Genomic DNA, 27,569 nt, shown 5'->3' on the forward strand with positions numbered 1-27,569 from the left:
TTCTCTCTCTTAACTTTTTGTTTTTTTTCTCACAGAAAACTCCCACTTTTATTTTTCCTTTCACATTCCTACACCTAGTTGCCTGAACCTTGTTTGTTTTTGTATTTAAAAAAATATTTTTTAATGTTTTATTTATTTTTGAGGAAGAGAGAGAGACAGAGTACGAGCAGGGGAGGAGCAGAGAGAGAGGGAGACACAGAATCTGAAGCAGGCTGCAGGCTCCGAGCTGTTAGCACAGAGCCCCATGCGGGGCTCGAATTCATGAACTACGAGATCATAACCAGAGTGGAAATCAGACGCTTAACAGACTGAGCCATCCAGAAGCCCCTTGTTTTTTATTTTAGATGTTTATTTATTTATTTTGAGAGAGAGAGGGTGAGCTCCAGCATGCAAGTGGGGGTGGGGTGGGGGGGACAGAGAGTGAGGGGGAGAGAATCCCAAGCAGGCTTCATTCCTAGCAGTGGTTAGATTCTGCAAACTTCGAGATCATGACCTGAGATGAAATCAAGAGTCAGATGCTTAACCCACTGAACCACCCAGATTCACCCCCTGAACTTTGTTTTTAAACCTCTTCCAATTCGTATACAATCTTCTTAATGAAACACTTGGAGTATGCATCTCTCCTTTCAAAACTCAGCCATGAGCCTTCTCTTTGCTGGTGAAGTTTAAATCCTGAGCCTGGCATTCAAGGCCCTGTGCCTCTAGGTTGACCCTGAGATGTCATCCTACCTCTCCAGACCTGGCACTCACTTAACTAGTCACTCTTCCGTGAATTCACCTGAAACTTTTGCACCGCCACTTCCTAGATAATTATCTTCCTTGTACCCTTCCTGTTTCCAACTAGGAAGTCCTTCTTTTCCTTGAATTACCCTATCAAAATCATATGTTCTTAAAAGCCTAGCTGAACTCCTCCATAAAACCTCTCTGGGGCATCACAGCCAGCACTGATTCACTGATTTCTCTCTTTTTTGAATTCCTGAAATAGTTTTTTTTAATGCTAATTACATTTAACTCTTCATGTGTTTAACAGATGTCTTGAATGACTACTCTAATTAGGGTGGTCATTTTTAAAGTAGAAATCTGATCATATCACTCATCTTACTAAAACAATTAAATTCCTTCAAGATAAACTTCAAACACTTTAATGTGGCTCAAGCCCTTTTATGATCTGGTCCCTGTGTATTTCTTAAGGCTTGTGCTTTGCTGCTATTCTCATCTTAATGGATCTCCCTTAGTTCCTCGCTCTCCCTATATATCTGCTGATGCTTCAGGTATCGGTGTAGACGTTACTGCTTCTGAGAAGCCTTTCTTGATCTGCTCAAGCATTTAGTAGGAACCTTTCTATGATCCTATGTTAATCGGTGCCTATGCAATCATAATATATTCTATGTTGCAATTATATTATAATATGTAAATAACATCATGAGTTACAATACACACATGATTGTAAACAAATTGAAGGGAAGGACCTGACTCATCTCTAGGGGCTAGTGTAGTGCTTGGTACGTAACACATACGTATCACCTATTTTTTGAGTGAATGAGTGAAGATTGTTTAATATAGGTAAAATAGTTTGGGCTTTCCCATGACGTTACAGTTTATTGAGGGAGGTATGACATATGCATACATAACCACAATGCACCGCAGCATGACATGTGTAATTAAAGAATTGCAAACAAAAGTGTAACAGGATCAGCCTTGTGTTTTCAGAAAATCCTTCCGCATGAGAGTGTGGAATGTGTTGGGTCGGGCCAAGACAGAATAAAGGAGGAGACTGTGGTGGTTTGCAAGAGATGTAATGACTGTGTGGGCCTGGAGACAGTCGGGAGGTAGCATAAAGACCCTACGTCTTGCAGAAAAGCAGACGATAAAAGTGCCCCCAAATAAATATCTTCTACTTCAATCTTTTGCTTGTTGTGTCATTTAACTATTGTTAAATCTTTTCCTTCATTAGTTTCTGGCCTAATGATGCCAGAGGGAGAAGCAGTGAGGTAACTGTAGGCCTTTTATTTCAGTGGATGGCCTGGCTAGTGGTGTGTGGTGTGTGGTGTGTGTGTGTGTGTGTGTGTGTGTGTGTGTGTGTTCATGACATATGTATTGTATGCATAGTTTGTTCTATTGTACTTTTTCCTGGGGTGGGGGTCATGGTAGGTTAGATGAGGGAGGTTGTGGGAACCACTGACATGAATGGAGGAGAGAAAGAGCATCTGTTCTTTTGGCTTTTGTGTTCTGAGAAATGGCTGGGGTAAGTCTTCTAGGAATGCCTTCCAGCCTGTTCGTTCAGGTGAGAAATGAAGGGCGGGACAGAGGGCGAGGTTGCATTTAGGTCTCTGGTTGCTTTTCCTTTAAGACAATGTACCTATTCTGATCTATTACATCACTCTCATTTAAGTTGACAGAGTACAGTTAAATCATTGTTTCCTAGAGGTTTTGGGAAAACGAAGGACACTCGTAATTCATTTGACTGTGATGTCAAGAATTTAGTTTGCTTCTTTGCCAGGTATGATTGGAATCTGTCCAGGAAAATGCCCTTCATTCTTTCCATATTTAACTACTCTAAGAGTCACACGAACCCTTTTGTACAAAACATAAATAATTGTGTCTAGGAATTTATTTGTCTTGTACTATGTGCCATAACTCTTAGCCAGTTTATTTGTATTTTCACATTTCATACTCCCAACCCTACGATAATGGCACCACTATCTTCATTTTCCACGTGAGACAAACGTGGTACAGAAAGATTAAGTAACTCACCTGGTGTCACATGGGAAGTGGTAGAACCTCAGGCAATCCTCAACACTATGGGATAGTGGATTTTTTGAATTATGGTCTTGGAAATCATACTCTCTCTACCCTGGGCCACTATTACCTCAGATTTTGAATTGTGAGTAGAAGTTACTCATCATTGATCACTTATCAGCTTATCCATTGCTTAGTCACTTGAAGGGAACTGTGCCAAGAGTATAGAAACTACAGTGGTGATAATGAGTCCTTTTCCTCAGAGAGCTTATAATCTAAATAAAGAAGATGTGAAAGGTATACAAGGCAAACTGCGTAGTTAAGTAATCGCTAAGGCAAATATGGTGAGAGACATCACTAGGCTGTCTGTGGTTAACTGTCATATGAAGAGTGGTGATAGCATGTGCTACTAGTTTATTTTTCTTATTTTTAATTTTTGAGAGAGAGAGAGAGAGAGAGAGAGAGAATGGGCGGGGCAGGGGCAGAGAGAGAGGTGAGAGGGAATCTTAAGCAGGCCCCATGCCCCGTGTGAAGCCTGATGCAGGGCTCAATCCCACTATGTGAGATCACGACTTAAACTGAAATCAAGAGCCGGGTGCTTAGGTGACTGAGCCACCCAGGTGCCCCAGCATGTGCTACTAGTTTCAAAGGGTGAAGGGGGTGCCTGGGTGGCTCAGTTGGTTGAGTGACCGACTTTGGCTCAGGTCATGATCTCACCGTTGGTGAATTCAAGCCCTGCATTGGGCTCTGTGCTGACAGCTCAGAGCCTGGAGCCTGCTTCGGATTCTGTGTCTCCCTCCCTGTCTGCCCCTCCCCTGCTCACGCACTGTCTCTCAAAGAATAAACAATAACAAAAATTTAAAAAAAAAGAAAGGGTAAAGGATCATTTTGGGAAACGTTTCAGGGAGGAGTTACAAATCAGTAAATTCTCCTTTTGGATAAGTTTGCATATCTGGTTCAGTTTCTAAAATATTTGTTGATTGAACATCTGCTTGTATCAAATGTGTCTCGTACTATTAACCACAGGATGGACTTCCCTGTGGGCAACATGAATTCTTTTATAGAATGAAATTGTCCTTGATTCTTTATTATATGATGAATTTTTCTCAGAGAAAATATTTTGGCAGCAATAGTTTTCCTAATTCTGAGTTTTAAGTCTTCCCTCTGAAAGGCATATTAATCAACTTGTGTTTTCCTGTAGGGATAGACTCCGAGTAGCAGAGAAACACCTATGCCTCCTGTTAAAACTTTCAGTGCTGTTTTCACTTTTACTCTAGAAGGATTCTGGCAATGAATTTACTCTCTCTTCTGGCAGTTGAGAGGGTAGATCCTCCTTTAGGTGACTGTGAAGCAACTGCCTTGCTGGCTGCACAGCGCTGCAGAAAGTGGTTTGTGCCAAGGTGCTAGGAAGGAGTTGAAGCAATGAGGGAAGAGTAGGTGAGCAGAATGATTAACTCTGGCTGTAGGCAGGTCAATGCTGCAGTTAGCAGGAGAGGGCAGAGGTAAACTTTTTTCCTTACTGGGGATAGATCTTTATTCCTTGCTCACAGTAGAGTAGCTGGGTGGGGAGATTTGCAGTTTTTATGCTTCCCAGGATTCATGCCATATCCTGCTTCCTGATCATACCTATCTTGGGATATGCTGAGGTGCAGGGACTTCATTTCCCTGTCATAAAAACCCATTGCTGGGGCGCCTGGGTGGCTCAGTCAGTTAAGCATCTGACTTCAGCTCAGGTCATGATCTCACGGTTCCTGGGTTCGAACCCTGCATCTGGCTCTGTGCTGACAGCTCAGAGTCTGGAGCCTGCTTCAGATTCTGTGTCTCCCTCTGTCTCTGCCCCTCCCTCGCTCGTGTACTCTCTTTCTCTCTCAAAAATAAATAAACATAAAAAAAAACATTGTTTTTCAACTATGACTGTTTTAAGTTTTCTAAACTTAAGGGTTTTAAATTTAATGTACACTAAATTTCATGTACAGTTGAGTCCTCTATGTGATCAGTTTCTTGTGGTTGTAGTAGTAGAGATTGGGGGAGAAAAATAGGAATATAAATAGGAATGGAAAATAAGGCCTGAGGTTGAGAGGGATTGATATTCCTCAGGGAAAAGAGAAGCAGCCCTATATAAAGGCAGCTTATTGAGGTTGGTAATAAGAGTTTGTAAGTCACTTATATTCAGAGTGGCATTTCCTCAAGGGACTATCCATATTGCTAAGGGCAAACAGTTAATATTGGGGTCATTTACAATGCAATTTATTTAAAAAAAGAATGTTACTAAACTGTAGACCACCGAAGAAACTATAGTTTTCAGAAAGTTTTCCCATTCCCAACTCTAGATAACAGTAGGTTCCTGCTTGTAATTGAAGCTAATTAATTTATTCTCAAACTATTCCCAGTTGTCTATTTCAGGGGCAAATGAGTTTGCCGAGTCTTGAGATTTATAAAGAAATGAAACTATCATTGAATTACCTTTGTGATGGAGGGATTTGGGAGCATAGAAAATCTCCAGAATGGAGCCTTGTTTCAATTGGTTTCTGTCTCCTTCCAAAGATCCTCTGTTGTTTTTCTTGGCCTGGAGTTTAAGGAGAACAAAAACAAAAATCTGTGAATCTAGATCAAAGGTGTTAACCTGAAAAGTAGTATTATGCCTTGCAAGTCCAAGTATTTAATACCTTGACTTTTTTTATGACTAACTGAATGGCTAGAGAACAAAAAACAGGTGTGCCTTGATAAGGCCTCTAAGGCTTTAGTTCTATGAACCTAGCTCAAAAATAATCCAGAGTTGTCATCGATTTATTTGGTGAGCTTCTTAGATCTCTAACTATAGTAGAGAATACAACATAATGGTTAACAATTTGGCCTCTGGAATCAAACAGAACTGGGCTGAAATTCTAATTTGTCACTTATTACCTGGGGAATCACAGGAAAGTCCTTAACCTCCTTAATCCTTAGTTTTTACATCTGTGAACTGAAAAAAAAAAAAAATGAACTGTACTCACAGGATGGTTGTTTGAACTAAAATATAAAAACAATAATAACATTTATTGAGCAATTACTATATTTTAGGCACTTCTATCTTCAGCGCATTATATGTAGTAACTCAAATAAAATTCTTTTCCCATTACCTATGTTACTCCAAATAATGAATAACAAATAAAGAAATACATGTAGAACATTTAGCATCATGCTTGGCTCGAACATATGCTCAATGCATACTTTATAATACTGTGTTACTTGATATAGTGATAACCGTTCTTAACAAAATTGTCTTTCGCTGGAGGCCTGACCTAGTGTCGGTCAACTTACAGAGCAAAGCACTGCTATAAAAAGACAGTAAGGATTAATGAAATGAAAAGTTCAATGAGAAATACGCCAGTCCTAAAAGCTCAGTAGGAAGTATGTCAGTCCATTGACTTTGGTTTCAGTGTTAGTTTTCCATGACAGCTCTTACCTTGAGAAAGTCTTTGACTGTTTGCTTCTGCTTCCCTTTTATCAAACACTAGGGATAAATTCCAAAAAATGTAAGCCTTTGGTGTATAGGCTAAAGAAATAATATTGAGTGTTTCAATGTGTGTTGAAGTTATGAATATTTCTTCTCCAGAGTTCTGCTGAAGCTGTGTTGTATTGTTTTTATCCAGCATTTACATCATACTGAAATGTGAATGGTTGGGAGTGCATGGTGTATTTCTAGAAATTTGTCTAATTGTGGTTTTAAGTGTAGATTTACTTCAGGATCTCTGCATGGGTTTTATAAGCAGACAGAATCCAGGGTCCTTCACGTCTAGCTGGCCTTGTTAGTTGGAAAGCAGGTAAGAGAACAGGGGCTACTTTGGTCTCCCTGGGATAAGTTTGGCACGAGAGTTAGCTCAAACTTCGTATGAAAGGGAATGATAAAAAAGTAGGCTGATTCTGAGTTGGGTCACAGATCCTGCTTCATGCGGTTGTTGAACACGTGTGCTAGAAAACACACAGCCTCTTTTGTTAAAAAATGCATGCTATTGATGATACCAGGCAATTGAATTTATATATCAAATCATGATGCTCTACCATTTTCTTTAGGAGCAGAGATCTCAGAATTTAGGGATAGTCTTTGCTTACTTCACCTACACACCTTAATAAGAAAAGCTACACATTGGCTCTATTTAAAAAAAAAAATTTTTTTTAACGTTTATTTGTTATTGAGAGACAGAGACAGCGCACAAGCATGGGAGGGGCAGAGAGAGGAGGAGACACAGAATCTGAAACAGGCTCCAGACTCTGAGCTGTCAGCACAGAGCCCGACACGGGGCTTGAAGTCACAAACTGCGATATCATGACCTGAGCTGAAGTAGGACGCCCAACCGACTGAGCCACCCAGGCGCTCCGGCTCTATTCTTAATCGTGGGATGAATGCCAGTTAAAGAAATATTCTGGGTAGGACCTTCACTCTAGGAGAGGAAGTAGGTTGTGTTCTAATAGGAATGAGGTTAACATTTATGGAGTACTTATCATGTGCCAGGCACTGTGCTCGGTACTTCCTTATACGTCATCCCATTAACCCTCCTAATCTCACAGGATAAGAGTTCTAGGTATTCCCATGAGGAAAGCCAGTCTTAGCTAGGATAAATACGTCACTCAGAGTCAGAGCTCAGAAGTGGCAGAGTGAGGATTCTATTCCAGAGGCACTGGACTTCAAAACCTATGCTCTTTCCATTTTGTTCCTCGTGCTGAAGAATATCATCCCACGGACGAGCTGCTTGATTTTCCGAAATGTCAAGTGTCCCCTACTTTCATCTAGGTGCCTGGATGTCAAGGTAGAATTGATGCGAGCTTCTTGAAGTCACTGGGAACTGTACAATCGTTTGAAGCAGGAAGGTGTTCTCTGCTGATATTACTCTTGTTCAGAAAACAAGAAAAAAGTTATTATTATTTTTCCCCGCTGAAGTTGTCTCTGCAACAGTCAGGGCTAGCTCTAAAACCTGATGTTAATTCCTTCACAGCTATTTTTCAACCTTGCAATGTTATTTTCTGATTATTGGCATTTGACACTCAAAACAGTATTGGGGGAGAATTAAGACATACCAGTTTGCCCAGAAACTGAGACACAAATAAGTCATTTGGCAAAAGTCACCAAGTATCCAGATTTGTCTTGGAGAACAGACATTCCAAGTCTGAATGCCTGTTTCTCCTCCACTGTGCTGGTTTTGGGCAGATGCTATGTTACTGGGGCCCCTGTGCTGTGAATTCCCTGAATATCTCACGGTGTTTATGCACTGCTTTCTGTATATAATGGGCCAGTGGAAATATTTGAATTGCCATTCCGTTTTCTCACCTTCCAGTCACTCCACAGCACACTGTGGGCTCTGTCCCTAATGCTTTCATGAAATTACCCTGCAGGACATCACCCAGAACCTTCTTACTGCTAAATACAATGGGCGCTTCCCAGGTGAAACACACCCTTTCCTTGCCCGTGACTATGTGTGCTTTGATTTTCTCACCTCTCTTTCTGCTTCTTTTCAATTTCAGTGTTCTTTGCTCGTCTTTTAAGTATTGATGTTCCTCAGGGTTCTACCTCAAGTCCTCTTCCTTTTGATTTTACATACTCCCTCCACATAATGTCCATCTGTCCTCCGACTGAAGTTTTCACCTGTTCGTAGATGCTCCCTAAGGGGGTTGGCTGGGTCCAGATTTCTCTCTTGAGGTTTGGCCTGGCACATCCTGTTGCCGATTGATGTGCAGTCCTCTCCCGTCCCCAGCTCAGCAGGTCTAAACCTAATCCAGATGGAGCTCATCAACTCTATCCTTTCTCCATCACAGCCTCCTGGTAATTCCATTCTGCCAGTCTCAGTGATCAGCATCGCCGTCTGCTTGGTTGGTTGACTACGTTGAAAAATTGGATGTTATTCTTGAAACCCCTCCCCCCTTATTGCAAATGCACATAAGTCCTGTCACAGTAAGGTCAACATGGTTCTGACTCAATCTTTCTAAACTCCAGGGTTCTCTTTAGTCTGATAGGGATAATTTTACCTATTTTATGGGATTGTTGTGGAGATTAAATGAGTTATTGTATCTTGCCATTCTGTCATGTGCCTGGCATGCTGTAAGTGCTCAATACATGTCTGCCCTGTTTCTCTTGCTGCCACTGCATCCAGTCCTGCCCCGTGTCCCTTCCTATGCTCCACATTCCTGCCAGATTTCATCTCTAATATGCAAATTTGATCATTGCACCCTCCTTAAATGGCTTCTCATTACTGTTAGAATAAAATCTAATTCACCTGATATTCAAGACCCTGCAGTATATATTCCTACCCCTGTATTTCTCCAACCTTATTTCTCCTTTTTCCTTCACATCTCAACTTAGATAATTGCTTTCTCTTGGAAGCCTCTGACAATCCCAATACTTTCAGGTGGGTTAATTATCCTTTCTCCACACCCTAACACTTACCAGGCCATACTATAGTTATTTATATTTATATCTAAGCCCTGCAATAGTCTGTAAGACCTCGGAGTTTAGGGATCGGGTTCATTTCAATCACTTTCTCTCTTTCTGTAACTAGCATAGTATCCGGCATTTGGTAGGTATTCAGAAAATATTTGTTGAATGAATGAATAGCTCCAACATTTTAACACCAAATTTTATACTAACATACTAAAATAACTTTTTAAAAAAATTGTTATGTTTTATTTATTCTTGAGAGAGAGAGAGAGAGAGAGAGAGAGAGAGAGACTATGAGTGGGGGAGCAGCAGAGCAAGAGAGGGACACAGAATATGCTGCAGGCTCCAGGCTCTGAGCTGTCAGCACAGAGCCTGACGCGGGGCTCGAACTCACAGACCGTGAGATCATGACCTGAGCTGAAGTCTGATGCCCAACCAACTGAGCCACCAGGCGCCCCTAAAATAACTTCTTAAATCAACCTAAATGTCTCATTTGATTCGAGGCAAACTAGCAATTCCTTTATTTGGTGCAGACAAATTTTTAAAATAGTATAAAAGAAATAGTATGTTAAAGTGTAACCTGTATATCATCAGAGAAGGAAATAATAAAGCTTTATTTCTTCTAATTTCTGAATTTTGTCAAAAAAATTTTTTTTTCTCATTTAGACTTGGATTTTCTCCATGGCTTATAGTTATAGTTCTTAGGGCAAGTTGGAAAAGTTGGTGTTAGTATAGCTTATTTGTAGTATCAGGGCCACACTGAACTGATTCCGGAAAAGTTTCATGGCATAGCAGAGAAACTTGTGATTGGAAAATTTGGCTCTTTAGAGGTGAATAACTGGTAAATGACTTTCAGGTTATTGAGTTATATTTCTCAGAATTATACTCAGATACTATGTGCGAGTAGTTTCCAATGTTTTTCATCCATCCTCCCTTTCTTTAATCTGTCAAATATGTGATTGTTATAAATTGAGTGTCCAAAGCCTTATTAGGGGTTGAAGAAGATATAAAAGGACTACATCTATCCTTTCGAGATCTTCATGTGATCTTACTAAAGAGATATCCATTTTCATGAACAGATGATAATACAAAGAAGCACACTGTAAGTGCTAACCAAAAAATACCACGGGCATTAAGAGTCTGGTGAGCATGCAGTATTCATCAGCGGAGGTGGGGGCCAAAGGTCAGGACAGATAGGAGTTGGATACTTTGAAAGGATATGTATCAGAATTCTAGGTAGGGATCATGGGGCATGCAAAGTCCCAATACAAGTCTTGTTAAAACTTTTTATTTAGAATAAAGAGTTCGGGGCACCTGAGTGGCTCAGTCAGTTAAGTGTCTGCCTCCGGCTCAGGTCATGATTTCACGGTTTGTGGGTTCAAGCCCTGCATCAGACTCTGTGCTGACAGCTCGGAGCCCCTTGGGATCCTCTGTCTCCCTCTCTCTCTGCCCCTCCCCTGCTCATGCGCTCTCTCTCTTTCTCCTTCTCAAGAAATAAATAAAAACGTTAAAAAATAATAAAAATAAAATAAAATAAATCAGAATAGAGAGTTCCAGTATGCTTTTGGAGGATGGTAAAGGCAGTAGGAAGGTTGGAGACAGGTAATTGAAGTTCTTCCGTGTTAGGGCTTTAGATGCTTGGCAGAAGGAAAGTTTTTTATTTTTGTGTGGGGAGCTGTTTGAGTAGAAGAGTGACAGTGGCAGTGTTTCAATAGAAGCAATCTTATGGGGATGTAGGATAAATAGGGTGAGAGGTATATTAGGTAAGATCAATTAGAAGCTCCCAACTTGTCAATTAAGTGGTATCTGGAGGCCTATGTGTCAGTCTTATGTGCCAGACTCAAGTTTGTACTCTTTTGTACTCTTAAAAATTATTGAGAACACCAAAGACCTTCAGTATATGTGGTTTATATCTATTGATATATACCATTATAGAAATTAATGTTGAGAAGAATTTTAAATATTTAATATATTAAAAATAACATTAATAAGCCCATACTATATTAGCAGTTTTTAATGAAAACATAATTGTGTTTTTCATGACAAAAAATTAGTGAGAAGAATGGCATTGTTTTACATTTTTGTAAATCTCTTTAACATGTGGCTTAGAAGACAGGTATATTCTGATATATGCTCCTGTATTCAATTTGTTGTGACATATGTCACATAGCTTCTGGAATAGCCATTGTTCACTCATAAAAAAAATGAAAATGCAGTCTTGATATTATTATAAAAATAAGTTTTACCTTACACATTCTCTGAAAGGGTTTTGGTAATCTGTAGGGGTGCCTGGATGACGTCTGGAGACCTACTGTCCTAAAGATTTTTCATAATATTGGGGCTGGGGTGGATTAAGTCATTCCTTGTATGCAGAGGTGAGATGACTTTGAAGGATGAGCTCACCCTTGTGACATTTGCCCCAGTCCTGACTGGAGAGCAGTCATATCTTCTACACCTTATCTCTGAAGGGGCCAAATGGAAGGCCCTTGGTGAGCAGCAAGACCCAAAGACCTTTTGATCCTGGCAGCAAATGGGAGAAGGCTGTCCTCACAGGTGACGGAAAGTAGGGGGGTTCCTGCTAGCTGGAGGCAGGTCAGGGTCAGAAAGTCAAGAATCCACACTGAGTGTCTGTGCTCTGATACCATGCCAGCTTTCAGGGGCAAGGACGCCTTGAGAAACTGAATGTGGATGGGACAGGTCTGAGACATGTGTCAACAGCTATGGTAAAATCAGAAAAGTCTTTAAACCTCTTTTAAAAAGTGTATCGTAGCTTTTAAAGTTTCTTTTTCTCTAGTAAAATAAAAACATTCCAGCTTGTCTTAATTGTGTTTGGAGGAACCTAGAAAAAGAGATTGAAGAAACTCCCCATGATTTAACTTTATTTTTCTAATTGGAACAGGAATACACATACATTGTCTAAAACTTGGCAAATATAGAGAAGCAGAGAGGAAAAAATAAAAATCACCCATAATTTCATCACCGAGAGAGAAACACTGTTAATATTTTGAAGCATACATTTCCAGATTGGATTGAACCTTATTTATAGAATGATGTCATTCGATACATACCGTTTCACGATAATATTATTTCCCCGAACAATGTATCACAAAGCAAGCTATTTTCTTTAAATAATATACCTAAGGCCCTTTATGTCTCTTCTTTAGGAGCAGTTTTGAGTGAATGTGAACGCGTGTGCGCACATGTGTTTGTGTGTGTGTGTATGTGTGAATTCTGCGTGGAAATGCATCAGCACTCTAGTGGCTTCAGTTAGAGGTATGAGAAGAGTTGAGGGAACGATGGAAAAATGAATCGGGAAAACAGAGCTGGGATCGCTCAATTAGCCACCTTTTGAACCTAGAGATCACGTGTCTAGAATGTTCTTTGCGCAAACCTTAGAAAAAATCCCTTTTATCTTGGTAAAATTGTATTGAGAAGACGTTGAAGAGGAAATGAAGAGGGAAAAAGTTCAAGAGAATGTTGCTTAGTGTGACTCAGTGCCATATATATATTGAGCAATACCAAGGGGGTTTGGAAGAGGTACTCAACGCTCCTTGTGACTAAGGCTTGGTAGTTCCATTATTGCATCAGCAGCAACTCTGGAAGTGGTGTTTTCAGTCACTCTGACTTTGAACATGCCTGCTGCCAGGGTGGAGCATCGAAATCCCTGGTTCCATGACATTGTGCAGTTACCCCTGAAAGGATGAACAGGTACTGTTCACTTGTTTCATGGTCAGAAAGGGCCTCCCAGTTGTTAAACTCAAACCACCTTTTCAACATTTCAGTATTTAAGTTGTTCTTTTGGGAGCTTTGGCTAGTCGCCACTTGGAACCACTCTAATGTATACCGCACTTTCTGGGCTTGTTTGTTTTTTCATGATTTTCTTTAGGTTACTACTGTGAATTTAAAATGTTTTGCAGTTGTCTTTTTAAAAATACTGTGAAGACAAGTGAGGGGTTCGTGTATTCATTTACTCATCCATTCATTCCACAAGTTATTTACTGAGCCCTACTGTGTGCCAGGTGCACAATGTTTTTTATATATATATATATATAAAATAGCAAAATTGTTAGTTATATATATATATATATATATATATATATATATATATATATAATAGTAAAATTGTTAGTATTAGCATTCGTAAATACTGTGGTAAATGTGATCTCAAGGATTCCAGAGGTTTTGTTCCCATTAAATAATTATTTTGGATCTTCACCTTTTCCTCCTCTCAATACATTCCTAACAATCTATGGCCAGTCGTGCTGGTCTCACAGTCATATGGTTATGTGATGGTAGCTCAGGTGGATGAACCAACCTGGTGACTCCTCTGCTTGAGCTGCAAAAACATGGAATTGAAAATAGTGACACGGATGCAAAGCATTCAAAATGGCACACATCCAGGTGTTCCAGATTTGATGATCCTGTTACAAGAGTAGCTCATGGCAATGTAGCAACCATGGATATGTGGCTGAGGATATTGTACCAGGTTCTGGGCTGTCTGCTGTGTGAGTGTGCCCAACATTCTTGTTTGGGTGACCGGTAGAAGGGCTATTTGAGGGGCAAAGAATCACAGCCATCTTGCATTTCCTCCTTAATTCTCACCGTGGTGAGAAAACCTGGTTGATGTTTGATTGTTCGCGAGGTTTCTCCTTGGGTAGAACGCTAAATATGATCTAAGAGTAATTTAACTCTATGACTCATGTCACTTTAGGGGCAACAAATATACTCCTTGCCAGGGTCTAAATGGTTCTCTCTTTCATTATTTGTGTTCTTCTCATTCTCAGTGTTCAGCCAAAAAAATATAGGGTTATTGCAGCGAGAGTGTTGGCTTAGAAGTCAGAAAATGTAAGAAGACATTGGTTTGAATTCTGTCTTTAACATTTATGAGTTGTTTCATCTTGGACGGCTTACTTTTCTAAGATACCATTCTTTATCCCAGATTTCGCCTATAGCCTACTTTAGTAATTCATCTGGGAATTAAAAGAAATGGTATAGATTGAGCATATACCTTTCATGTGCTTCTCAGTACTCCTATAATAACTATTGCTTATAAAAATTCATTTGCCAACTAATCACATACTTACTTGTGTTACTGATTTCTGCCGATGGAAGTTTTTGTGGCTCATATCTTATCTCTCCAGCCAACAAACGCACTGACTTAGCACTTCAGACTCAGCACATGTATCTAGTCTTCCAAGAAGCCTTCCCAGACCTCTTTCCTCATAATACCTTGCATATATCTTTACTATTCCCCTTCCCAGGTTGTACTATAGCTATATCATTTGTATATATATGTTTTATCTACTGAATGATGAGCTTATTGAAGATGGAACCATGTCTTTTTCTCAGCATCCATCAGAACACCTGGCCCAGAGAAAATGTTATCGACCTGTATTTGGTGAATGAATATTCACCAGTGGCAGTGAGGGAAAAGTAGGATTGGCCTTGACGAGAGTAGAAGTGATGAAGATTTTGGATGGATTCTTATTCAGACTCTTACCTGTCACATCTCTTCCAAGAATGGGAGATGAGTCATTCACTTGGGGTTAAGGGAAGGAGGAGTTGTTTGGTCTTCATCTCAGCTACATACACGGCAAATTCCAGAAGGTAGCCGTAGAGAAGTAGAGGTAGAGGGTAGAGGGTACAGAAGTCACTAAAAGAAAAAGAGGTAGACAGGGTTCTTTTTCAGACTTGGATTCTTTTTTTTTTTTTTTTTTTAATTTTATTTTAGGAAGGGAGAGAGAGTGAGTGTGCATGCATGTGAGTTGGGAAGAGGGGCAGAGGGCGAGAGGGAGAGAGAGAATCCCAAGCAGGCTTTATGTTCAATGCAGAGCCTGATGCAGGGGCTCGATCCCACAACTCTGGGTCAAGACCTGAGCCAAAATCAATAGTTGGACGCTCAACTGACTGAGCCACACAGGCTCCTCAGACTTGGATTCTAATCCCCGTTCTACCTCGGGCTCCCTTGGGGCTTGGTAATGAAATTTAAAGTTTGTGTGGCTCAGTTACTTGACATCCTAAAAAACTGACTGGACTAGATGTTTCATTCTAACTTGGACTGTCATTGAGTCTAAATGAATCACAAAGTGCTCCCTCTTCCTACGTTTACCTTCATAAGAGAAAACATGGCACAACTAGCAGTGTCCTGATTGGGTTCGTGAACCGTTCAGCTTCCACAGAAGCACAGTTCATGGAAAAGCAGAATCTGAAATAATCTTTGGGGTGACTTTTGAATAGAATGATATTTCACTTTCAGTGTGGTGTGAAAGCCTTGGCATAGTGGGCACAGGATCAGATGTTCCTATTGTTCTTTATTGTTTAATCTGTGCCATTTGACGAGACAGCCAAGTAGAGAGAGCTGCCTATGTGTTGAGAAAAGGAAGAATGGAGATGGTTTAAGGAGTGGAAAAGCTTATCGTTTTGTTTTCCCATAGGTTCTGGACATAGCTTATTTCCTAGCTTTTTTTAATTTTATTTTTATTCTTTTCCTTTTTTTTTTCTTTTTTTTTTTTTAACGTTTATTTTATTTTTGAGACAGAGAGAGACAGAGCATGAACGGGGGAGGGCCAGAGAGAGAGGGAGACACAGAATCTGAAACAGGCTTCAGGCTCCGAGCTGTCAGCAGAGAGCCCGATGCGGGGCTGGAACTCACGGACCTCGAGATCATGACCTGAGCCGAAGTCGGACGCTTAACTGACTGAGCCACCCAGGTGCCCCTTCATTTCCTAGCTTTAAAAATGTCTTTTAGAATGATTACTTTATAGATCAATCAGTAGTCTTTCATTTGTAAGTGAAAAAAACCTTAATTTTAATTAGCTTAAGTCACAAAGGGAATTCATTGTCTCAGGTCACTGAAGAGTCAAGGGGCAGAACCAGCTTTAGGCACAGCTCTAACCAGGGATTAGCAACTGTGTTGGAAACTTGTCATCTCTATGCATTAGTTCACCTTCTTTCACATGCTGGAAACGTGGCCTAAGGGAACCCCGGGCTCATAGCAATCCTAGTCAAAAAAGATTTTTTTCAATAGCTCTACGAGACAGTGGACTGGTCTGGGTCACGTGTTCTCTGATCAGCCCCAACTACATCACATAGAAGGAGGCTCCCATGGCAGGGATTACTGCCATGGCAGGAGTTACTGGATGATGTGGATCTCAGGCAGGCAAAAACAACAGGCATTCACTACATTTTACTGGCCTAGAGGACTTCTTATGTTTTGGGCTTTTCTCGCTCTTTTTTGTTCTCTGGTTTCTCCTGCTGCTTTTGCACAAATTATATATGTGTTCCTAAACTCCAAAGCTTTTCTCTTCTTTCTGAACTCTGTCGATCCCCCCCCCCCCCACCCGTGCTCTTATCTCCTCACGGAAGACAGTCACGTCCTTATCTCTGGCCTCTACCTTTCTTGGAAAAAGCTCACTCATCATTTCCATCTGGTATTTCACAGGCCTTATAACTTAAAATGTCTCAAACCAAACTGGCCACCACCCTCCCAAATGTATTTCTTTTCCTACGTCCCCCAGTCACATCCGTGGCAACAGCCGCTGTCTACTTTCTCAAAGGCCTAACCTCAGAGTTGTTTTTGACTATTTCCTCTGCCTATCATTTCTCCCTTACGGGAACATTCCTAGCTCTTTATCATTGTGTCTCATGAATTTATCACTTTTTCTCAGGTTTTATAAACATTGGTGTGTGATTTATTTCTGCCACAATTATTAGATTTCTTAATGGAGGGTGTTAGGACTTACCTTTGTGTTATTTCTTTCTTGGTTGTCAAACTTCAACTTCCCCCACCTTCCTCTTCTCCCATCGGTATTATACCCAGACTTCTATGATTCTAGAAATTTTGTTAAATGAAGAAAATAATTTATGCAACATGTAGTACAATTACATGGTTATTATACTTGTAATATAGGACAACAGTAGTTGAAGCTATAAAAACAGATTGTATTCAAGAACTGTTGCAATAGGGGAGAAGGGACCTCAGTGTAGAACTGGGCTCATTTCCAAATACATCATGGACAAGTGGTGATTTATAACCAAGGAGCAAGGTGGGGTCAAGGAATGGAAAATTACTAAGAGGAAACATCAGGGATTTGGGGAGGAGAAGGATCCTACTTAATAGGATCCTTACTGAAGGCAGGCAGGAGTGATCAGATCCCAAGGATTTTAGCAGGATTCTTGCTAAAATGGGACAATGCAGACCCTGTGAGAATGGATGCAAGGCAGAGGCCTCAAAGGATTAGAGGAGCCTGACCAAAGTTTAGCCAAGTACAGGGCCTGTGTCATTATCTATGCTGTGTGATTTCAAATCTTGCCTAAGTCGTTGGCATTTATTATTAGCAAGTTTTAACTGTACAAAATGTTGGGGAGGAAGTGCCCTAATCATTCAACCCTGTCCCTGTCCCTCCCTGAATCAGCATTTCCACAAAGATGTGTCCTGCAAAAGATAAAAAAACAAAACAAAACAAAACAAAGAAACGAACAACCCCCCACCCGCCAAAAAAAAAAAAAAAAAAAAAACCCACAAAAAACACACCAACAAAAAGAAACCAAACCCAAAAATTTCTGTCTAGCCAGAATTGGTGAGGAAGAAGGAGTAGGGGAAATAGAAGAAGAAATGCATGGAACTATTTGGTTAAATGATTCTGGATATAATTTGAGATCTCGTTTATGATATGCATCTAAACCCCTTTACCTCTACATCTTCCTTACTTGGGTGCTTCATCTGAATAAGACCCGTTTGAGATCGCCTTCATGTGGCCAAGAGACCAAAGGAGTTAAAAAAAAATTGGAGAAAATGCTTTGAGAAAACAAGTCAACCCACTGAACATTAGGGTGGCAGGTGGTTGGAGTTTGCCTCTGATAGCACAAAGCTCAAAGGGCCGGCGAGCTTCCGGTGCTCCCCTTGACAATAGCGGTGTTGTAAAAACAAATAGATGCCAAGGAGGAAAGCTCAGTGCATAAATGTAAAGCAAGATGGCAAAAAAGCTCAGGAAGTTTTATCAAGACGGGTACTATTCAGGCTCATCATCCTGGATTGTTCTATGAAGAGCCCTGGTGCCTCCTGCTGCTTTCATAATTTATTCATTGTTTGTTTTGGAGGTGAAGGGGTGTGTTTGAGAGGATGTTTGACCTTCCTTAACGGTTCAACCAGTTCTGTTGTCACCTCACTGCTCTGGCATTGGGCTCTCATCCTGTTTATCCCTGCTCTGGGAAACACCGCCCTTTCTTAGACAACTGCTTTCTTTGTTTCAGGTTCAACTTTGTTAAATCAAAGCATTATGGAAATCTAGATTGTAAAGCCAAATAGGCGGTTGTGTAAAGTTATTTGCATCCCACTTGCCGGTAGATAGCTATTTTAAATAAATCCGGCCTGCCATTAATTCAGTTTTGCCACACTGCTAGGCTTCTGCTAGTACTCTGTCCTCGTTCTCATTATAAGGCAAGGCCTAGAGTTGTGTTTTTTTTTTTTTTTATTTAAGTTTTTCTTTAAATTTCCGTTAGTTAACATACAGTGTGAGATTAGTTTCAGGTTTACAATTTAGTGATTCAACCCTTCCATGCAACACTCAGTACTCATCACAACAGGTCCACTCCTTAATCCCCATCGCCCATTTCACCCCCCCCCCCCCCCCCCCCCCCCCCCGCCACCCCTCTGGTAACTATCAGCGTGTTGTCTCTAGTGAAGAGTGGTTCTTGGTTAGGCAAGTCCTAGAGTTTTGTTATCTCTCCACCTCCTCGTTTTTTCGGGGATTGAGTAGTTGCTACTGTCAAAGTGTGATTATCCGTGACCACCTGCCCCCCCCCCCCAAATTTCTACACAGACACTGCACAGACCAGCAAGACTTTAAGCTGTCTTACACTATTGTAGTCCTTCGGCTGCGCTATTGTTTTCTACCTGTATGTAGGAGAGTGTCTTTAATGATGCACGGTGGGCAATTAACGCATTTTTGAGGGTAGTGATTTTCAAACTGTTAACTGTCATTTACTGTAAAAAAGTGAATGCGACATTGTGATCCAGTGTATATATACATGGTTTGTATAATGTGTAACTGAAGCAAAAGTGTCACTAAATAATATCTTGTTATGAGTGATACACTCCATGGTTTCTATTATAGTTTTTGCCTGCTTACAAAATGCTGACTGTGACCTTGTAAGTGGATTTTCTGACCCACTAATGAGTCACAATTTGAGCCTGAAAAGAACTGCCTAATAGTCATCAATTTTTAGGAAGTCTAGGATGCTAATTCTGAGAAGACTTTGGAAATTATCTATGGGCGGCTTCCCTTTTCATCTTATTTCATACTTAGAGGAACTTGAAGTCCAAGTCGGTGAAGACTTCTTGTAGGAAAACAGTGCTGTCTTAGCTGCTATTTATGCTATTACCCACATTTAGTCCTGGAATCATGCAGTTTAACCACATGAAATCTAATTTTTGAGGCTAGGAACTTTACTCCTGGGTGGTTTCATGGTAACGAACAAAATATTCCCACTTTCCTTCCTCCTATGGAGCTATTTTCTCCCTCCATTAGTTTATTACCCCCCTAATCTCTGCCTAAGGGAAGACTGCTAACAGAACGTTGCATTGGTACCCCCTGTTCTAGGGATGGCACACAGCTATCATTGTCATGAAGCCAAACCCATTGTCATGGGTTGAACAAGGAACAGACTTAGGCACGTACTTAGGCAGTAAAAAAACAAAACAGAAGTCTGAATGTGCATTTTCTTTAAGGCAATTGCAGTTTTAGTTTTGACAGCTGCATACATCTTGGTATATTTGATGTTTTTTCATCATTTCTTAATACTTAGTAGTGATATCCTTATACTCACATCTTACATTTTTAGTGGCATTATTTCTATTGTGAAGGAAAGGGCTTCATGGTCAAACAATTCACATGAACTTTTGAGTTCTCAAATACCATTCATAGAGTGTTGATCAGTTTGGGCTGCCATAACAGACTACCATAAACTGGATAGTTTGAACAATAGAAGTTAGTTTTCTGGGGCTCTGGGTGGCTCAGTTGGTTAAGTGTCCGACTTTGGCTCAGGTCATGATCCCACTGTTTGTGGGTTCGAGCCCCACATCGGGTTCTGTGCTGACAGCTCAGAGCCTGGAGCCTGCTTCGGATTCTGTGTCTCTTTCTCTCTCTGACCTTCCCCCACTCGCACTCTGTGTGTCTTTCTTTCTCTCAAAAACAAATAAACATTAAAAAAATTAAAGAAAAAAAGAAGTTAGTTTTCTTACAGTTCTGGAGAGACGGCAAGTCCAAAACTGAGGTGTCAGAAGGGCCTCTGTCTGGTAAGGGCTCTGTCTTTGGATTGCAAATGGCTGCCTTCTGGCTGTCTACTCACATGGTGGAGAGAGGGCAAGCAAGTTCTCTGCTGTCTTTAAGACCACTAATCTAGCTGGACTAAGACACCACGCTCATGACCTCATCTAACCTTAATTATCTCCCAAAGGCCCCAACTTTCTTTCTTTCTTTCTTTCTTTCTTTCTTTCTTTCTTTCTTTCTTCCTTTTTTCTTTTCTTTTTCTTTCTTTCTTTCTTTCTTTTCTTTCTTTCTTTCTTTCTTTCTTTCTTTCTCTTTCTTTCTTTCTTTCTTTCTTTCTTTCTTTCTTTTTCTTTCTTTTTTCTTCCTTTCTTTTTTCTTTTTTCTTTCTTTCTTTCTTTCTTTCTTTCTTTCTTTCTTTCTTTCAAGTTTATTTATTTTTGAGAGACAGAGAGAGACACATTGTGAGCAGGGAAGGGGCAGAGAGAGAGAGAGAGAGAGAGAGAATCCAAAGCAGGCTCCAGGCTCTGAGCTGTCAGCACAGAGCCCAATGTGGGGCTCAAAAGCCCCAACTTTAAATATTATATTAAGAGTTAGGGCTTCAATATGTGAATTTTGGGAGAACAGAGTCTAGACTATAGTACAAAGCTAAGATCTTAGTTTGAATATTGGCTAAAGCATGTAAAGAACTTTTCTCAATTGTACTTATTAAAGATAGACTCTTCTGTTTGAGTGAATGGATATTTTTCACACTCTATAATTCTTACAACAATTATTAACAATAGTAACACATTTACTTTCTTTTATATTCCTGGTAATGCAAGTATGTGGACTATAGTTTACAATTAAAATATGCTCAAGAGTAAAGAGTAAGTAAAATGATACCTTTAAAAAGTTATTTTCATAAAGAATTTTTTTCCTAATGCAGATTTTATTCCTCATTGATAGTTAATGAATTTCTATGCAGCCTAGCACTATTTTTAAAACTTTATGTAGTATAGAACAGCTACCCACTATCAGTGAGAACAATACATATTTTAGCAAACTACCATATGCACTAAAGATATGCTTAAAACAACTTTTGTGTATTGCAATTATTATTGCTGTCTAGGAGCATGGATGAGTTTCTTAACTAAGAAACTGTAAAGGAGCCAGGTGTTTGTCTACAAGAAATGTTGCAGAGAGCTACCCCAGTCGCCTACACAAAATATCCATTCTATCTAAAGAAAAACAGAGAGGGGAGATTGAGAATATAGAATAGTTTTAAAGCTTTTCATTTGAAACCTGTTGGTCCACTTTTAATATTTTTGAAGTCCTTGGAAATTCCTAAACTAGTTCTTACCTTTTTGGCTGCTATAGGTAGACAAGAAGAGTTTCCCCCCCCCCCCCCCCCCCCTTGTTTTGCTATCTTTTTCTTGTTTCTAGGTTTAAAGAGTTGTGGGCTGTTTTAAAATTATAGGGCTTCTGTGTAAAGTTTGGGCTGTGTATCTAGATAAAATATCCTGGGTCTCCTTAGAGTATCTTTGCTTGCATGCTTTTACTATGCTAACACATATGTTTACTTTGTTTCTCCTGTTTCAGTGTCTATCAGCTGAAGAGATCTTTTCCCTTCATGGCTTTTCAAATACTACCCAGATAAGCAGCTCCAACTTCTCTGTCATCTGTCCAGCAGTCTTACAACAACTGAACTTTCATCCTTGTGAGGATCGGCCCAAACACAAAACAAAACCAAATATTTCGGAAGGTATGTTGGAAGTTTTTTTTTTTTTTTTCTTTCTTCTCCTGTTTGTTTGAAAAGCCTATAGGCTAGTTTGAAATTAAATCAACATGCTTCTTTCTCTGCTTTATTGCTTTTATTTAATCTACCTAGAAGCTGTTGGTAAAATGCTTATATTCTGAAAGTGTTTAGAATAAGAATAATTAGAACTCATTTAAGCTTCATAAGTTGTGCTCTTCTATTTGTGGAGTCAAAGTTATATTTGGTACCAATTAAAAACTTTATAAAACATTTGTGGAGTCAGAGTTATACTTGGTACCACTTAAAAACTTTGTAAAACTCAATTCTTGATTTTAAACAATAGATGCCTTATACTGTACTTGTTGGATTGTATGTTAACTGTTTGGCTCATAACTGATAAGGTGATTTCCCTTACCTTGTGCTTATCTTATTATTTAAAAGCTCATCAATTTATCTGTAATTTTCAGTAAAGGGATAAAGGAATATCCCATTTAGATTCAATATTAAGGTTACGAGTTATGACTGTTTTAATTTTCATTAACAAAAGAAAATGCCAGTGACTCTTCTTTAAGTGCCTATAATAGTATTGCCATATGTACTGCATTTCAAAGGAACAACCTGCTGCAAAGAAATTCTAAAATCCGAGAAAACAAGTGCATGCTTACTTTACAGTTCACCTACTTAACCATGTAGAAGAATTCTTTTCCAAATAAAATAAACTATTTCTTCCACGGGTCTGTTTTCCAGCTATGTGCAATTTCTTGGTACCCTCAAATCATTAACCTGACCCACATGGATATTTTAATTCTCATTTTTTTTTACATTGTTCATTCAATAAATGTTTTTATTTTAATTTTTTAATGTTTATTTATTTTTGAGAGACAGAGGGCGCGAGTGGGGTAGGGGCAGAGGCAGAGAGAGAGGGAGACACAGAATCCAAAGCAGGCTCCAGGTTCCGAGCTGTCAGCACAGAGCCCGATATGAGGCCCAAACCCACAAACTGTGAGATCATGGCCTGAGCTGAAGTCGGACACTTAACTGACTGAGCCACCCAGGTGCCCCAATAAATGTTTTTTGAGTGACATGCCAAGTGCTGTTCTGGGCATTGAGGATTCAGTAGCAAAGAAGAAAAATTTCCTGCCCTCTCAGGGCTTACAGTATAATGGAGAAGAGAAATAATAAACATTTATACAAACAAGCAAATAAGTAATGTAATTTCAGAGTGCTACATGCCATGAAGAAATTAAGTAGGTAAGGGATAGAAGGAGATAGTGAGTGAGTGTGATTTTCAATACATCAGAGAAGGCCTTTCTGATGAGATTACATTTGAGCAGGGTCCTGACTGAAGGTAATGAGAGGACCACGGCAAGATGTTCTCTGGGAAAAGAACATTCTTGGTCAAGGGAACAGTCCCCATAAGCTTGACAATGAGCTTGGCGTATGTAAGGAACTGCAAGAAAGCCTGTGTGTCTGGAGCATAGGAAGCAAGAGGGAGACTGGAAGGAAATGATGCCCTGGGCCGTGTAGAATGCAGTAAATTGACTGGGTTTTGCTTTGAATGTGGTATGAAGACACTCTAGGGTTATAAATGGGGGAGTGACATGATTTTGTTTGGATTTGTACAAAATTATCCTACCTGCGGTTTGAAGAATAAATTGTAATGTGGTATGAGTGGATGCAAGGGAATTAGTCAGGAGGCAGTTTCCCAGGGTTGGTGCTAAGGATGAAGGGGACTTGGGCTGAGATGGGAGAGGTAGAAGGGAGCAGTGATCAGATCCACGATGGATTTTGGAAACTGTGCTAAAATGGATTTGCTTCTGGATTAGATCGTGGGGGTTGGGAAAGATGAGTCAAGATTTGAACCACAGAAGCTGGAGAGATGTTTGTGCCATTTCCTAGGGTAGAGAAAACTGGGAGCAGCAGTTTCTTATGGAGGAAGCAAGTGGTGAGGATTGGGTATAATTTTTCACATGATCAGTGTGAGACACTGATGTAGACCATCAAGGAAAGTTGTACAGTAGTCAGTGACATGCACACATTGGGTGTTCAGACAACAGGTCAAGGCTAGAAATTTGTCACCTTAGAGGTGGCATTTGAAGCCACTGGTCTGAGTGAGCACATCTAACTTGAGTATAAAAGAATATAAAGAGAGAGAAGATAGAGAAGAAAAGGGACACCTCAACAAAGGAAGTACTGATTCCACTGATTTATTCCTTTGTGAATATGTATGTACTTTGATCTCTCTCTATCTTAGTAACAAGAGTGGTAACAATGGCAAAAATAATGATAATAGTCGACGGTTACGCAGTATTTACTATGTGGGTGAGTACTGTTCCAAATACTTGACCTATGTTAACTCATTTAATCTTCATTCAACTATACGATGTGGGAACTACTGCTCCCATTTTATAGCCAAGGAAACGTATGTGTGGAGAGTATAAAGTCATTTGCTCAAGAGTACACAACTTGCACGTGATAGAGCCTTTTTCAAACCCAGCTGTCTCAGCTTCATGATCCATGTTCTCTTTTATATTCTGTATTTACATTCATGTAAAGGCCCCAAATATACTTTATGAATATAATTAGCAATTTTGTGAATAACAATAATTTCACAGCGAATTGTTTAAGCAAATATTTTTTCTAGATTATATACTAAATAGGAATATGTTTGTATTTCTACAAGTTTGTCTGATATAATTTGCATTTTGTATTCAAAAGCAAATTCAGGAATGCTTTGTATATTAACTTTTAATAATAGCGTAACATAATAAAAACATAGATTCTGAAGCCAGTCCACCTGTACTCAAATCCCAGCTCTGTAACTTTCCAGCTATTTTGGGCACATGACTATGCCTTTCTGCCTCAGTTTTCTTATCTAAAACAGTACCTTTCTTATAGTGTTGCTATAAAGATTAAATAATATTTGTAAAGCACGTAGAATATAATATAGCATTTGCTTAGGCACTATATATATATATATATATATATATATATATATATATGTCTGTTAAATAAAATATATCCACCATGTACATAATTCTGGGTATAGGAGATGAAACTTCAGAAAAAGCAAGTCCTCTACTCTGCATGTTAGTGACTGCATTCAAAAGTGTTTTTAACCCTAATTCCCAGGTTTCCTCTATCTTAGGAACCAGGAGGTAGGAACAGGGAATTGGGAAGCAGGAAGTGAGGGGATTCCAGGGTCAACACTACAAAGTCATAAAATGGAAAATCAATAGTTCTAAGTTACAAGATTAGGCAGGCACCAAATATTTGGACAGAGGCCCAAGAAAGACAGAACTGGCTCTTAGGGTATACATAATCTTAGGAATTGAAATGGGGCTGGAGTGGGTGGGATGGGGTGGGAGAAGATAGAGAAAAATTTCTGGAGAATTAGGGTAACTGGTAGAGTACTCTAAGATGTTTAATTTGACACTATATTGCCTTTATTTGGTGCACTGTCTTGTTTTATTTTAGTGCAACTATGTGTGCTTCTGTGTTGAGCAATTTATTTAATATCTCTGTGCCTCAGACATCTCATCTATAAAATGGAAATAATTATACTACCTTCCTTCTAGAATTGTTGGGGGTATCAAATGAGTTAATATATGCAAGTGCCTAGAACAGTGCCTGGCACAGAGAAGGAAGTCTGTATTCATTCCTCGTATAAATTTGTTCATAGGTTCACTCCATTCCGTGCTCCTTGTGTAAGCCTATTCTTTTAAGTAACGAAATGCACTTGATTCTTGATGTAACTGTTTACTAATGTAGAGTCAATTCTGAGCTCATTCAAAAAATGAAAAACCAAAATAAAACTAATCCAAAGGAGTCGTGATATAAGGATTTTATACACATGTTTACACTGATGTTTCAGTGGGCAGATAAAATATTCTCATTTATCAGAGACCTCATATTTTGTGATTTTGAAATTGCCTTTCAGGTGCTTTTCTAAGCTCTTATTGATGAATACCATAAACTGATAGTAAATCAAATTCTTGAGGAGATAGATTAATTGTTTTAACAATAATTTAATGATCCAAAATTGGTGCATTTTTTTTATGGGGTCACAGGATGCTGTTTAATGCAAATAATAAGTAAGAACAATAGAATTTTACTTGCACATCCCTGGAGATCACATTGTCCAATTCTGTAGTAGAATCGGTAACATAAGTTAAGCTCCAGAAATGTTGAATGGCTTCCTCCAGGTAGGATATCTGAGCAAGGATGAGAGCACAGGGCTCCTCACTCCTAGTTCTTTATATAACAATGAGCTAAATGAACTGAAATTTATATGGTGGTCTACTAACTAATTTATCATTTTTTAAATTATAAGGACATGTACTGGAGGCTTACTATATATACTAGGGACAACATTAACTGGCTTATTTTATTTTTGTAAAAATTCTATGAAATAGGAGAATTAAATGAGTTAGAGTAGATGCAATTTTTAGAAGAATCTTAACAAATAGTGGTCTTTCAATAAATGTTAGCTATTGTTACTAATTTTCCTTGGAAATTTATCAAAATCTTTCAGAGTTCACTAAGAAGAGAGAGAAAGGATCCTCTTTGAATCAGATCATTAGAGGGAGTCCTTTGTATATATGGAGAGGTCCAAGTAATTTTCTTATAGTAATTTATTCTTTGGTGCCCCAGTTGAGTGGATGAATGGAATTTTTTTCTTCAATAATGTCCTGACAATACAAGAAGAGGAAGTTATGTAGTATGCTTAGAAGATGATGATTCATACTCCCCAACTTCCCCAAGTAATTCTGATAAATATATACAATAGTAACTAAGGTTGGAAAGATTAAATAGGCAAATTTTTTTTTTTTTTTTTTTTTTTTGGCAAGAGTTCTGGGCTGTATGTGAATGAATGTCATGAAATATGTATGTCATGAAATATGACATTCACTAGTTCATTCATTAAAGAATGTGTGCTGTTTTCTGGGCAATACTTTAGGCACTAAGGATGAAAAAACATAGCTCATCTCCTTGAAAATGTCTTCATTTGTATCGTGTAGACAAATATAAAAGTGATAAACTACTTTAGCACACAAGATATGGTATATGGCCCAATTATCTTTAATCAAAGAGCCATGGGGACAGCTGCCTGGAGGAGCTAGGAAAGTTTCATAGAAGAGGTTTTGCAGTTGGCTTAGAGAAACTTGTGTGAGTTTCTTAGGCAATGAAAGATAGAAGGATGTTTTCAGGTAAACAACCACAAGTAGAGGTAATTCCTTACTTGGAAAGCATTGTGTTAGCATAAAGGCCATGTTGAGAAGCATGTAAATAACACTGGAGAAGTTGTGGGGGAGTCAGTTTATGAACAGCAGTTTTGAATAGGGGCATGAGATGACCAGTTGTGTTTTAGGATGTAAGTCTGGAGGCCATGTCAAGTAGGGGGAGGAAGACCAGA

At 39.3% G+C, this 27,569-nt stretch overlaps 1 protein-coding gene and 1 long non-coding RNA gene across 4 annotated transcripts in view; one reads left to right on the forward strand and one right to left on the reverse strand.

Moving 5' to 3' along the window:
• The window catches only part of SLC39A8 (solute carrier family 39 member 8), a 79,272-nt gene that overhangs the window by 4,713 nt on the left and 46,990 nt on the right, over nucleotides 1–27,569 (forward strand). For all 3 annotated transcript variants that reach the window (XM_045471747.1, XM_045471750.1, XM_045471758.1), the window contains exon 3: nucleotides 21,997–22,159. In XM_045471747.1, coding sequence (XP_045327703.1) covers nucleotides 21,997–22,159 — 163 coding nt within the window. The remainder of the gene's footprint in view (nucleotides 1–21,996; nucleotides 22,160–27,569) is intronic.
• LOC123594798 lies at nucleotides 396–6,041 on the reverse strand. The gene is made up of 3 exons (XR_006710887.1): nucleotides 5,406–6,041; nucleotides 5,203–5,305; nucleotides 396–493 (listed from the first exon to the last, which is right to left on the reverse strand). It is a non-coding gene; the product is annotated as an uncharacterized LOC123594798 (long non-coding RNA).

Source organism: Leopardus geoffroyi, chromosome B1 (genome assembly GCF_018350155.1).
Source record: "Leopardus geoffroyi isolate Oge1 chromosome B1, O.geoffroyi_Oge1_pat1.0, whole genome shotgun sequence".
NCBI classification, from domain to species: domain Eukaryota; kingdom Metazoa; phylum Chordata; class Mammalia; order Carnivora; family Felidae; genus Leopardus; species Leopardus geoffroyi.